The sequence below is a fragment of the Calypte anna genome, chromosome 1 (genome assembly GCF_003957555.1).
Source record: "Calypte anna isolate BGI_N300 chromosome 1, bCalAnn1_v1.p, whole genome shotgun sequence".
NCBI lineage: Eukaryota > Metazoa > Chordata > Aves > Apodiformes > Trochilidae > Calypte > Calypte anna.
The window spans coordinates 88,266,050-88,279,582 of NC_044244.1; the positions used below are offsets into that span (position 1 = coordinate 88,266,050).

A 13,533-nucleotide genomic window follows, 5' to 3' on the forward strand; every position below is an offset into this window, starting at 1 on the left:
ATGGGCTGCTCTTCCCTTTCCCTTTCCACCCACCACTTGCCCCCACGAAGGAAGGTTAAGCACAGACTGCCTTCCCCCACAGGGCTGCTGACCTTGCTGATATCCTCTGTCGCTCCACCAGTGCCTCCTGCTCAGGGCAGTCCCCTGTCAGACCAGGAGTACCAGCTCTTTTTTGCCACCCTGCAGCCCTCCTGGCAGGTGGAGGTGTCCTGCCAGCTGCGTTTGACACGTGGCTGCCTCAGCCCCTCCATAGTGGAACTAGACCAGGAGGAGAACCATGGAAGCATCCCTGAAGGTAGGGACATCACCCCACCTCCAGGGACAGAGGGAGGCTGGAGCAGTGCTGGCTGTTTATCTGCCCCAAAATGCCACAGGACTGCAGGACTGGAGGTGGGATGGGTCACTCTGGGGTCTCTAGCCCAAAGTTCAGCTTTGAGCAGGACATTCCCAGCACCAGAGTACTGTGATTTTGTGCTGGGGAGTTTTGTTTTGTGGCATCTCTGGGCGCCCTTTCCAGCAGTGCTCCATTTTCCTGTTGAAATATCTTTTCCTAACAGCCAGTCCTAACCTCCCAAGCAGCAATTTGCAGGTTTTACCCTCTTATGTTTTCTGGTGTTACCAAGGAAATCTGTCTTTGTCATCTGGTAGCTTTCCTTCAGGTCCCTGTGGGCTGCAATTAAATCACCATTAAATCACCTCCCCACCTACTCTGCGCCCAGCTGAACAAATGCAGATGCCTCTGCCTTCCTTTGTGGGTCACAGCCGTGGCCATTTCTGTGGCCCTTTGCTGATCTCTTGTTTCTCCACATCTCCACTGGTGGGGTGGCAGGGGAAAAGAGCTGGACACCATTTTCTGAACTGTTCAGAAGCTCATCATCTCTTCCCAACAGCTCATCTTACAACCTGACCAGCTTCTTCCAGCTTGATCTGGGGTTTAATGTGGAAACTTGCCTTGTGGGCTCTCTTGGGCCTTTTAGAAAGCTTGAGCTGATAAGCTGCTTTTTTAAGTGTTTAACATTTCAAGAGCCAAGAAACATCCCAGTTCAGAAAGCACCATAGCAACACCATCCTTTAAATCTCTGCAGTCATATTTTCCCTGCACCCCTGCATCAGAGAATTTAAGTGGCATAATTACATCTGTGCAGCTGAAAAACTTGGGACTACTTCTGTTGTATTTTTCTTCAGAGAGAAAAAAAAAAGGAGGGGGACAATTTTCTCATAAAAAGTATGTCTATAAATGTCAGAGAACTAAATTATCAGCCAACTGTGCTTATTTGGTCTGTAGATTGAGGGCAATGATTTCTTGCTTGTCTCTGCAGCTGTATCAGGAGAACTAGTCTCATCTCAAATCACCAGACCCAGGGACAGGTCCTGGGTTCCTCACTCATTTGTGGGCACCTGCAGTACTCAATGCCTTGGTGCTAGGTGCACCCAGAGGCTGTCCCTGGTTCCTCTCCTGCCGATGCCCAGCACACCCTGGCACTGCTCTTTGGCATTCCCAGTCATGCTCCCACTGCTGCTGCCTTTGAAGGCTCTGCTGCCAAGAGCAGGATCATCTGGGAGTGCCAGGAAATGGGACAATTTTGCAGCATGGCCTTTTTGCCTCCTATTCCTCCATATCTCAGACCAACAGACCCATCCATCTGATTTTATTTCCTCAGTGTTCCCTTCCTTTCAGTTTTGGGGCTATTTTGGCATGTGTTGATTGCCAAATTGAGAGGCCAAACATATGCCTTCACGTGCTTTACCTTTACTGTCCCCATGGATAAATGGCAGTGCTGTCTACGTGCAACTGCTCATGAGCGTTAATCACCCCTCTCCAGGTGGAGTGCTGAGGAAAGCAGTTACCTCATGTTTCAAACAGGGGAAGCCAACACATAACCTGTCAAAGCTCTTTATTGTGGAAGATTAGAGTCAGGAGGTTGTTTCCTGATGAATGCACGCAAATACCTTTGCTGGCTCATCTTTTAGAGATGATGCAGTTGTTAATTTATTGCCAACCATCTCCTGTGGGTGGAGCTGGCCACAAAGCCCAAGGGGCCGGCTTCCTGGCACTCAGCAGCATCTGAAGCTGTTTGCAACAAACACATGGGCAGGAAAAGCAAAGAGACAAAAGACCAGACTGATCAAACTAATTATCTGGTGCTGGGAAGGGCTCCCCTCAGCAGGAAGGTCAGAGAATTCAAAGAAAGATGAGTATTTCCATAGGGGAGACAAACCTCACTGCTAAAGGAGGCAAACTGCTCGTCAAGCCATGCCATCAGTGTTCAACAGGATGTGGGAGAGCTGAGCCATGGTGAAAATCAGGAGACCAGAAAAGAGAGCCCATAGGAAACTTTACCTGCAAAAAATTTTCCTTCACTTCTCAGGTGCTGGAAAATGTACTTTTTTTCCTCCTCACACCCCAAAATGAAAAGTTGCTGTCCTCATCAGAGGAATGGTTTGTGACATCACACCACTACTTGCATATTTTATTTCATTTTTTAAATATCTTTCAGAAGCTAATAACAAAATCCTTATCAGATCCTGGAAACAGGAAGTTTGTGAAAGAGGGCAGAATGATGAACTGAAACCCTGGATGGTTTGGAGGGAAAGTGCACCTGGCACCTGGGATTGGGAGTTACAACAGCACCAGGCTGTGATCTCCACTTGAGAGCAGACACCTTTGACTTGCTCTTCACCCAAATCCTCACCAAAAAGAGCCATCTGAGAGGTCCTCATCTGCCATGGGGGTCACACCCAGGACAAGAGGGCAGATCCAGAAACCTGCATCCTGCCCCCATCCTACATCTTTCTCTCACCCCTCTCCAGGGCCGATATGCTCTGACTTCCCAGAGGCACCGTGGTTTCAGACCTTCTGCCATTTCGCTCAGTACCGCTGCTTGAAACGCCACTTCTACAACAAGGTGGGGAAGGGGATTCAGAACAGGCGGTAGCTCTTGGGAGATGGAAGGGGAAGATGGGAGGAGGAAGGGAAGATAACACAGCAGGGCTCATGTTTCTTCTCCTCTCTGCTCAGCGAATCCCGTGTCCAAGTTTGTTTCATCCAAAAAATCTTCTCCTCCCAATGGAGCAACCCCATCCTTTGAACTCCTGGGCAAAGGACAGAAGCTCCTCTACAGACAAAGGTATGGCTGCACTCTGCTCACCTGATTATCTCCTGTAGCTACTTCCCCCTCCCTCACAGCAGCTTTCTGTCTGGCCTTAGAAAGGTGTCCTCAGCCCCCCTATCCTGCTCTCTCCCCAGCTCTAGGGCAGACTTCTCCTTTGCCTATTGGTGCTCTGCTGAGGACCAGCGTGGACACTCTCCTGAGGTACTCTAAAGAACTGTCAGGTCAGAAACCGCTGCCAACACTCTCACCGACCATGCCAAAGGTGCTGAGCTCCCCAAAAGACACGGAGCTGCCTGTACTCCCACCAACCATGTCCGTCTCAACTACCTCTGCTTCCTCAACTCCTGGACTGGAAACTCCTGCCCAGACTAAGCAAGACTGGACACAACACTTAAAGGACAGCATCTTGCAGCTGATACACTTGACCTTCTCCTTGGAGACGTCCCTGGGCAACAGGGGCTCTTCTCTGGACCACAGCTTCAGTTCACACGCAGGGACATCAGGCAGCATGGAGGAGGTGCAGGAAATTGTCCCACCAGGCAGGTGAGGGGAAGACCCATCTTCCCAGACAGTGGGCTACTGCACACCATCCATACAGGGCTGTCGTCACACAAGGTGGCTGGAAATCCCATGGCACTTGTGCCCTGGCAGCTGGTGATCACAGGGAGGCTTTCTGGAGCAAGCCATCCCATACAGAGCAGGAAGTCTCAGACCTCCCCTGCTCCTGGACAGAGTTGAGAAGGGGGAGGGTAACACAGCACTGCTAACGCCTGGCCACGTCCTTGAGTCCTGAGCAAAGTGCAGTGAGGCCTTTCCCTGCAGGCAGGGCTTTATCCCGTGCACGTGTATCCCCACACCGTGACCATCTGCAGTGTGCAATCACCTCTGCACTCACCCTTCTCCCAGCTCAGGCCTCCCAGGAGTCCAGATGACCTGCAGAAAGAGCTTCCTTGCATGCAGGGGTTCTTGGGATTCTGTAGTATACATGTCTCTCAGTGTGAATCACAGAATCACAGAATCAGCCGGGTTGGAAAGGACCTCTGAGATCATCAAGTCCAGCCCTTGATCCACTGCCACTGTGGTTACCAGACCATGGCACTGAGTGACACATCAGGCTCTTCTTAAAAATGTCCAGGGACAAAGAGTCCACCACCTCATCCCATTCCAATTCCTGATTGCACTCTCTGTAAAGAATTGTTTCCTAAAAAACCTGCTCCTCTCCTTTCTGCATGCAGTGTGAGGCAGATGTTTCTTTAAACAGTCTGACCCAGAGACCACTCCAAGGAGTGCTCCATTCCACACCCAGGGAGAGCAAAACAGCCCTGGGCTGGGAAACAGAGCCAGGGGCACAGCTCCTTGCTGTGCAGAACCACTACTTCTCCTCAAGCACATGCAGCCCCTCTGCAATCTGGAGCACTGCACTTCCCAAGGGGTTTCTGGGTCCCTGCTCTGACTCTGAAAGCAGTTGCATGCCAGTTCAGCACAGAGCCCTGCAAGAGTTCCAGCTTGTTTCCATCCTTTTTCATTCCCTTACTTCCTCTGGCTTTAGAAGTTTGTCAAGCCTCTTGAGGCTTGATTTCTCAGCTGACCTGGCATGATCCATTCACCTCCCTGCTTGGGCAGATGGGGATAGTGAGCCCAAACAGAATGGACCTGCAAAAGGGTTGTCTGTTTCCACTCAAATTTACTTTTTGATCATTTTAGTACTTTGTGGCTGACAACCACTTGCTTTGACTGAGATGCAAAGATTATTTTGCTTGCCAAGAGAAAACAAACAAACAAACAGCAAAACAAACCATCTAGATGTATTCATAGAGAAGTAATTTTGTTTTGCTCTGTAGCTGGCCAGTGATGTTCCTGTAAGTGCATGGGTTTTGTGGATGATTGCACATCTGGTTTCTTTTGAAAGCGCTGCATACTACTACACTTGAGCCAGAGATTCCATTTCTCCATGTAAAAAATGAATTGTGTTGTTAAAGCTAAAACTATTCTCTTGCAAGGCTGTAGCTAATGTCATCCTCCCTCCTAATATTGTCGGAGGCCTTTACTGCCCTGTGAATTTTTCCTGGTGTTATGTACCCCAGGGCAAAATTCTGTTTTGTTGAGGACATGTTCATTTTCCTCGCCTCCGAAACAGAGCCTTGCTCTGATTTAGTTATATTTGGATTATTTGAGGGACTGCTGTGCTTGCAGATGACACTCGCTATTCTTCTGCAGACTTTCTCAGAGACACTCATGCTGACTGTGTCTGCAGCCTGGCAGCCGAGCCCCATCAATCATGCTAAGCAAAGCTTAAACTCGAGTGAGGATAAAAATGTGAGCTAGACTGTGCCTGTCGGCTTTGCTGCTCACCGCATCCCCCCTTCTCTCAAAGGGACTTCAAAGCATGACCTTAAAAAGGGGGGAAATGCTTTGAGGTATTTCCATTCCAGCGAGAGAAGCAGTGCTGGGTGGGACCGGTCGGTCTGCATAGGTGCCCTTCGGTGCCTGATTTCACATAGGTGAGTGAGCATGGTTGTGACAAGCACCAAACCCAGGGGCTGAGCATCTTGTCCAGAAGGGCATCCATCGCCTTCTCATTCACCCCTGCTTGTAGCAGGGGCTCTGGTAGCTCTAGCAGCTTTCATGATACCTAATGAAAGCAGGGTAGCTGTGACCTTCAGAGACAGACATGAGGATGGCAACAAAATAACAGGAAGAATTGGCAGCACGTTTTTGTGGTCATTCTGCTAGCAGTTATAAGGGGGGGGGAAAGGTGTCTCTTACTGTGTTTATTTTTTATGGTTTTATTTGTGCTTTATGCCCCCTTGATTATAGGGTTATTTGTTTCCTGATATTTCCTCACGACTGAGGTAAGCTAAACAGAGCTCAACAGTTCTCATGTTATAAATCCTGTGCAACTCATTTTCTGCGGCAATTTTTGGTGTCACCTTAAAACATCCACATGCTCCACCTCTGCATGCACCATTCAGCAATGGGTTTGAGCATCTGGGTATGCAGAAAGAGGTCAGCCTCCCTTCCTTTCCCGTCTCTTCCATCTGCACACAGGAATTGCATTTGCCCTTTTTCCCAGGGCTTCCCACTGTTGTGGTGTTTGTCTGCCACAGCCCCTACATCCCTTTCAGCATCGTGGCTGTCCCGGGTACAGGCATTGTCCTGTTGGTATTTGTGCATGGATGCTCATGTTCCACTGAGCCCATCCTCCACAGTAAGGCTGAGCTGAGTCCTCCCTGGTGGCTGTACCTTCCTACTGCTGCTTTACCCCTCCGATATTCTTTGCTGTGTTTACTTATGTCCTTCCCAGTGACTTCAGTTTTAAAACCAGACCTTTCATTATAAATACTGTCCCCAGAAGAACACTCGCTTTGAATCCTCATCACCCATGAGCAATTAAATTTTTTTTTTTCACCCTGGGTCTGGCCATGAGGGCAGAGACCTGTTTCTCTGACACTTCAGCTGCTTTTAGGAACTAGCTGTCTCTTGGAAATTATTTAGAGGTATCTTATGGCCATTTAGCAAGGCCAGGGTGCAATTTAGTGTCTCTGCATTGCTACTGTGTGTATCAAGCTGTGAAAGGGGAGTCACAAAAAGACAGGTTGCCTTTTCACTACCAGGCCAGAAGTTCAGGTGCTCCCAGAGTCTGGGAAATCTAAGAGCAGGGATGTGTGAGTGCCTCAGGGAGCAGAGGTAAAAAGGCTGAACTATCACATGGGTCAGCAGGACCAGTTCATATAATTCACATTTTCCCATGTTTTGTGCCCCCTGACTCTTGGCAAGGTGTTTACATTCCTGTATTGCAAATGCCTCCTGAGTTATCTACTGGGTTTGATCTGCGAGGTACCAAGCCAGCCAGCCTGCCTTCTGGGCAAGCAGGCCAAGATCTCTTTTTCTTTCCGAAGCTGTTAAGAATGGCTTTTCTCTTGGTGGTTTTAATTTCCTGCAGCAACCCTCCTAAATCAGAAGTTACAAAGTGCTGGAAATCTTTTGTTTGCTCCTTACCTTCTTTTCCGCTTGCACACAGACAGCTGATACTGAACACAGGTTTAGATTAGAGCAGATAAGAGCAGATGAAAGTTAATGGTCCAAACCCTTGTCCTTACATCGATGGAGAGGTGAATGTTTGTTAATGGGCAGTCTTCAGAGAGAATGCTGAAGTAGTCCCTATGTGTATTGCTCCATGTCTTGAGATGCTAGAGCAAGGCAGATTTTTATCTGAAGTTTTCTCTTTTTGCCTTCGAGCAATTAATGTTCTCGGCCCACAGATTCTTAATTGGGTTTTTTTGTTTCCTTGTTTTGTTGGGGTTTTTTTGCATTCCCTTTGAAAATTGCCTCTTAGTATCTATCAGGCTTTTTCCAGGGCAGCAGTTAGGACATTAATGTCGTACAGAGGGATCTGAACTTAGAAAATCACTTTAGAAAGACCTATTAATTTTCTTGAAGCATGTGGAAACTTCTGTACACCCGCAAACAGCTCAGCAGTGTGTCAGTGAGAGCAGGAGCAGTGCTGTGCCACATCTTTACCCTTTGCCTGTGATGGGACACAAAGTTCCTGTGCTGCCATGAGGCAAAAGCAGTGGGAGAGTGTCTGGATATGCCAAAGAGCAGTTCCAGGCCACTGGGAATCAGTGGGAGAGGAGGTAGGGACAGCCCCAGGGTGCACCTAATGCCATGGCACCATGGGTTGCAAGAGCCCACAAGCAAGTGAGGAGTCTGGGACCCAATCTCTGGATCTGTAACCTCACTTACCCAGAGATGGTGAACCAAATCATAATCATAAAGAGGTGGAGAATGGAGACAGGAGGAAATGGATGTGACAGAGAGAGCAACAGAATTTCTTGATAACCTTAGGTTGATGGCACTGACTGAGTTTCCTGAGTGGATGAGCAGAAGTTACGAACACAGTTCCTGTGTGTTTGCAAAGATGGACAGCAACAAGGTGTTGGTGGGTGATGCATAGGGAATGTGAGGTTTTTTGATTTCATGAGCCAGTCACATTGAATATAATCTCTAAATCTAAAGTTTGCCATGCAGAAGAGGCACCTACCAAATCTGACTTGCCATTTGTTCTGAACAAGTAGGTCACCAACACTCAGCAGATGTTTTATTGCTACTTGTATGAACTACTGATGGAAGCACTCTTTGTAGAAAATACTGGAGCCAAATTCCCTTCTACTGCCCCTTTTGCCTCTAATCCTCTATTTGTATCTTGTTCAGGGTGCAGTTGTTGAACCAATATGCATGCTGGAGAAAGCAAAGGCTGTTAAACCCATTTATTAGCAGTTGCATTTTAAGCATCAACTTGTTATTTTTTTGATATTTTTAAAAAAAGTACAGCAAGCTGGACAATTTTCTTTTTTCTCTCAGTGATGAAAACACCAGAGATATTAATATCGTTTTTAGGGACTGTTAATGTGCCTCTCACTTTAATGGCTTGATCATCTTGGTGTCATGAAGAAGCAATCAAATCAAAATAAGACACTGGAATAACAAGCAAGTAGTGGAACAATAGCCGATAATTATGTATCTGTGGGTAAACTATTCCAGATAAATTTGGAGAATATCTGGGCCATTAACTGAAATCTGTGAGTACCATCAAGATGACCCAGCCAAATCTCAAACGCACAGTGCCAACTCTGCAGAAGCAGGCAAGCATATGAGCAGTGGTTAACTCCCTTTGGCTGTCACACTGGACCAAACGCTTGCTCTCCTGGTCTACAACTGCTTAGAAATTGGCAGTGTTTGGTAATCCCCACACAAAGAGCAATCCTTAGAGAAGAGAAATGCTAGATGTGACTTGGGGGCTGTCACTGTTTTTTCTCTGAGCAATCCAGCTCCCTGACACAGAAAAATGCTGAGGGTTGAACTGAACAACCTTAGACAAGATTTTCAAGTGGCATGAGCACAGAATTTTGCTCTAAATTTAAAATTTCCTGTTCTGCTTGGTATCCTAAATGGTCTGAATGTTTACAGAGGAAACAAACAAACAAACAAACAAGCAAAAATAAATAGGATCATGTGAAGCCAAGGGTTGGTGGAGTGGACATAAAGGATCTTACAAGTTCTGGAAGTGCTCTCTGCAGGGTAGGTGGGCTTTGCTTTGGGGTTTTTTTACTGGCACATTTTAGCTTTTTCCAGATTTGCCTGAAAGAGTTGGTATCCATCACTGCTGTCCTCAGTTTGTGTTCTTTACAGCCTGCGCACAGCCCAAACCAGGATGGTGTGTTGAAGGAACACCTTCACTTACCTCAGTGTAGGCTAGAGTTTCCCTGTAATGTCTTTTTTTCAAAAAAAATCAGCCCTTATTATATTTTCTGTGACTAAGATTATCCAGGTTCTTTTGTAGTATCTAAGTGAGAGAGAAGCTTTCAGAGATACTGACAAGCCGAATTGCTGCTGGTTAGTGGGAACAGTTTGGGTACAGGATCGCTTGTTTCTGACCCACTCCAAGTACAGAGACCATACAGCAGGTTCTTTTGCCCACAGTGTGGCATGGCCAAGGAATTTTTTTCAGAAGATGCACAAAACTTCTTCCTCTTAGTAACCCTAACCTTCACCCACATTCTCCCACATGAGCACTCACCCAAACCCCATGCAAATGCCAAGCATCTGCATGGTTCTGTGCATATGGTGTACACCTCTCACATGCCTGTGGATCCGTGAACAGAACTCATTCCTTACAGCTTGATTTCTTCACACACCGTGTAATCACAAGAGCTTAGAAGTGGGGAGGCTGATCTCTTCCAGCCTTCAGGCCTGGGAATTGCTCTGATCACACACCCTGGCTGTCCTGCTTAGCACAAGACATTAATCCATGCCTAGTGAGTCCTGAAGGAAAAACAGGCTGAGGCACAGACCCTTCCCCTGAGAGACATCTGGGATATCTTTCTGAAGTCTCCAAACTGTGAAGAAACCACCCCATCAGCTGGTCCCATGCTAAAGATCCTTTGTGTCAGGAACACGCAGTTCATTTCTGATTTGAATGGATCTGTCTCCGGATTACAGTCACCAAAAGTCATTACTCTTCCATCTGCTGATGAAGAAAGCCTTCCAGATGATCCACACCTTGGTAATAGCACTGACTGGCTGAATGGCCACCCACTTTGATCATCCAAGTAAAGATTTTTCGGCTTCTCACTCTAGGTGAAAGGCTTTAGGAAACCTCATCTTCATTACCTTCCACCTCTTTTTTATTTTTTCTCTACCTCTTTTTTACTTTTTAGTGCTAACCTGAAAGTCTTCCAAGAAGCTTCAGCTACTCTTAGGGAGACTTTACCATACAGGTTAGCCCATGCATGGATTTTGAGAGCATTTTAGCATAAACAAGTGCTGCCTTTCTTTTCACTTTCTGCCAGGTCAAAGTTAGCTTGTTTATCAATGGTTTTGTTTCGAGACATGGAAGACATATTACTCAAGGAGCATTTTTACCTCTTCTGCATCATTGCTGAAAGCTGACACCAACCCCATCTGTAACAGTTCTATACCATGTTTATGATTTCTGCCATTCTTAAGAGTTTCAAAATAGTCTTATAGTCCATATTCTACTGTCCTTAGATTTCCTACCTTTAGCTTCCCACATTGCTTTGGATGATCATTTAATTAATTGTTACCAATTTATTTCCCTTTCCATCAAATACACTGGCTCAAGCAGACAGGAGGTCTAAAGTTATTTACTCCAGACCCAAATAGGACTGCCCCATGGTCAACACTCAGAAGACCTCTAACAAACACCCCTTTGCTGTGCACTTGGATTGACAAAACTAAGCAGCAGCTGCTGCAGGGTCTCTGGTAAAGTTCCTCCAGTCCCTTTCACATGCTCCCAAATGCACACACACACCCCCCACCCCATAGCTTCCATGTTATACAGGCATGTACAGGCACTCCTGTTCCACTGTGCAGTTTGGTCAAGAGTCCAAGGTTCCTTTGAGAAAGGTTTTTTTTAATCATGCTTTGAGTCTGTTTTCCCTCCTTTCAGATTTCAACTAAATATCTAGCTCTTCAGCTTGTGACAAGAAACAAGACTTGACTTTCTCCATCCCTTTCTCTGTCAGCCTTCTAGCCCTGAAGAATGATGAAGCAGTAATGATACTGTGCTATGCAGTGCTGGAGGGAAACTGTCTCTCATCAATGGTCACCCATTTCTGGAAGGAGATTGAAGAAAGAGTCCATGGGTTTGGAGATTCGGTAAAGATGCTGATGTTTGCCTTTGACCCCCACTGTGTGCAGGGCTCCCTGCAGTGCTGACCACAATGTTCTGATGTCCAGAGCTCATCAGCACTGTCCTTTCAGATGCCACCTCCTGTGAAAAGCTGACCTGGGTGGTGAGGGAGGCAAGCTCCAATTCAGGGATATAGAATCTCCTTGGTTTCCTTTTATCCCCCTGACCACCCCACTGCATCCACCTTAGGTGTGTGACAGCCTTGGTCGGAGTCACATGGACCCATGCCCTACCTGTGCTTTCTGCTCGCTGAAGAGGGAACAGTGTCAGAACATCAAAAACCTGTACCGTGTTCACTGCAAGACAGGCAGCTTTACCACCTACATCAACCCTCAGATCTCAGCCCAATACCAGGCTGCAGCCAACAAGGTACCAACTGTGTTGCAACTCCAGTCAGCCCCCGAGGAGGAGCGTGGACCAGGTGGTGGGGAAGGGCAGGAAGAAGCACAGCTCTTACTATCCCATCCCTCTGCAGACCAGCTCCCCAGAGATCTCCCAACAATTTGTCACAAAGGTTTTCAATGGGATGAGGCTGGAGTACTGGTGCAGCTGGATGGCCACCCAGGGCTGTGATGACCCTCAGGTGGCCCTCTGGCTGAAGGCAGAGTACACCAACTTCCCAGATAGAGGTGACCCAAGCCAGGTGGGTACCCAGTGAGTGCACCCTATCCCTCCTTCTCCTCTTTTTTCTCTGGCTTTCATTCCCATCTCCCCAGATCTGCGACTCAGAAGGAATTCAGCACCCCAGCTACTGTGCATTCAAGAGCCACCAGTGTCTGCAGAAGAGCCTCTACAACCAGAAGGTGAGAAGCAACCTGCACTGCCCTTTACACAGCATTCTTCTCCGTGGCTGGTCCCTTCACAGCCAGCCCAGAGTCCCTGCAGGGCTCACTGGCTCATTGCTTGTCCCTCCAGAAGGACAGAACAGTGTGTGTTGGCAGGAGTGACAAATACTGACTGGAGCACAGCTGGCGCATAACTGAGGCAGTGAGATTTGCACAGACACTGTTAAGAGATGGCAGCAGGGACAATTGCTTGTCTTGAGGGAGAGGAGCTATGTACAGCCTCCCCCCCATTGGGGTATCTTTGTATATACCCACAGGGAAGGGTTTCTGCCACCTACTGGATACTTCCTAGGTGGTAACAAAAACCAGAAACACTAGAGCAGGACAGAGGACTAGCACATATCTGTGATCCTCTCCCTCCTGCTTCCAAGCTGGTTCTCCCCTCTTCCCTCTGGTGCCCCCATTATCCCAGACTCTGGATGCCATCCATCGTGGAGCTTCTCTTTCCCTTCTCTTTTCGTGGAGGGGAGAATTTGCAGTGGTATCAGTCCTGCAAACTCAGGCTCTCCTTGCAGGTGTCTCGCCAGAGCTGCCACAGAAACAGGACATACCGGGTGCTGAGTGAGAAGGAGGGAGAGGAGGAGGTGCGGCTGTGGCGCCAGAGATTCTTCCGCCTCACCAGGGGATGATGCCTGGTAGCAGAGGGGTGTCTGGGAAGTGCAGGCCTCCAGACTTTGGCTCTCTGTAGCTGTGGTGGGGAAGAGTCTGGGTAGACTTGGACAGCTCTTCCCACACCCCTTGCTGGCCAGACCACATCATGGCCAGATTTTCCCACACAAGCACCTGCTCTGCACCACTGGCAGAGCTTAAAACCACAGGGTTTCTCTGTGAGACCTGCTGGAACTCCTGAAACCATTTTCTCCAGCCAAAGGAGCAGCTGAGCATCGGAATTGGGCATCAGCCCTGGGCACCTGGATTTAGAGCCACCGGCCCAAGTGTTCACGTCTGAAGTTTTCACTCACCTCTTGCCTCCTATACCAGTTAGTAGTTCTCCCAAGGATGTTTTATTTTATAAAGAGCCCCTCTGCTGCACAAACCTAATTCGGTCTTTTCTCTCTGCTGCCACCACTCTGCGACACTCCTCAGTTACCCTTCTCGTATCTGAAATAGGTTCCTGCTCCTCCCTGCTCCACTCTGTGGTGTTTCTTGCTCGCTGCAGCCCATGTGGCCTCTGAGCAGGACGAATTCAGAGTGGTCTCCTCCCCTCTCAGCCCTTAGGAGGAAGCAGAGTCAGGTACCCTCCAGGTCCTAAATGCAGTGCACGAGGAAGGAGCTGATGTGCACACTTTGCTTTCCAGTGCAGCTGATTTATTTCTAAAGTTTCAGGGTTTATCGGGTCTGCGCCCTCCAACACTCCATC

The 13,533-nt window shown here is 47.9% G+C and overlaps 1 protein-coding gene across 1 annotated transcript; it reads left to right on the top strand.

Moving 5' to 3' along the window:
- Window positions 1-12,802, top strand: ACRBP (acrosin binding protein). The gene is made up of 9 exons (XM_030453765.1): window positions 1-295; window positions 2,812-2,906; window positions 3,020-3,128; window positions 3,248-3,656; window positions 11,162-11,294; window positions 11,518-11,697; window positions 11,804-11,971; window positions 12,045-12,131; window positions 12,689-12,802. The coding sequence occupies exons 1-9, from the start codon at window positions 1-3 to the stop codon at window positions 12,800-12,802; spliced, it is 1,590 nt and encodes a 529-aa protein (XP_030309625.1).
- Window positions 12,803-13,533: the final 731 nt, after the last annotated feature.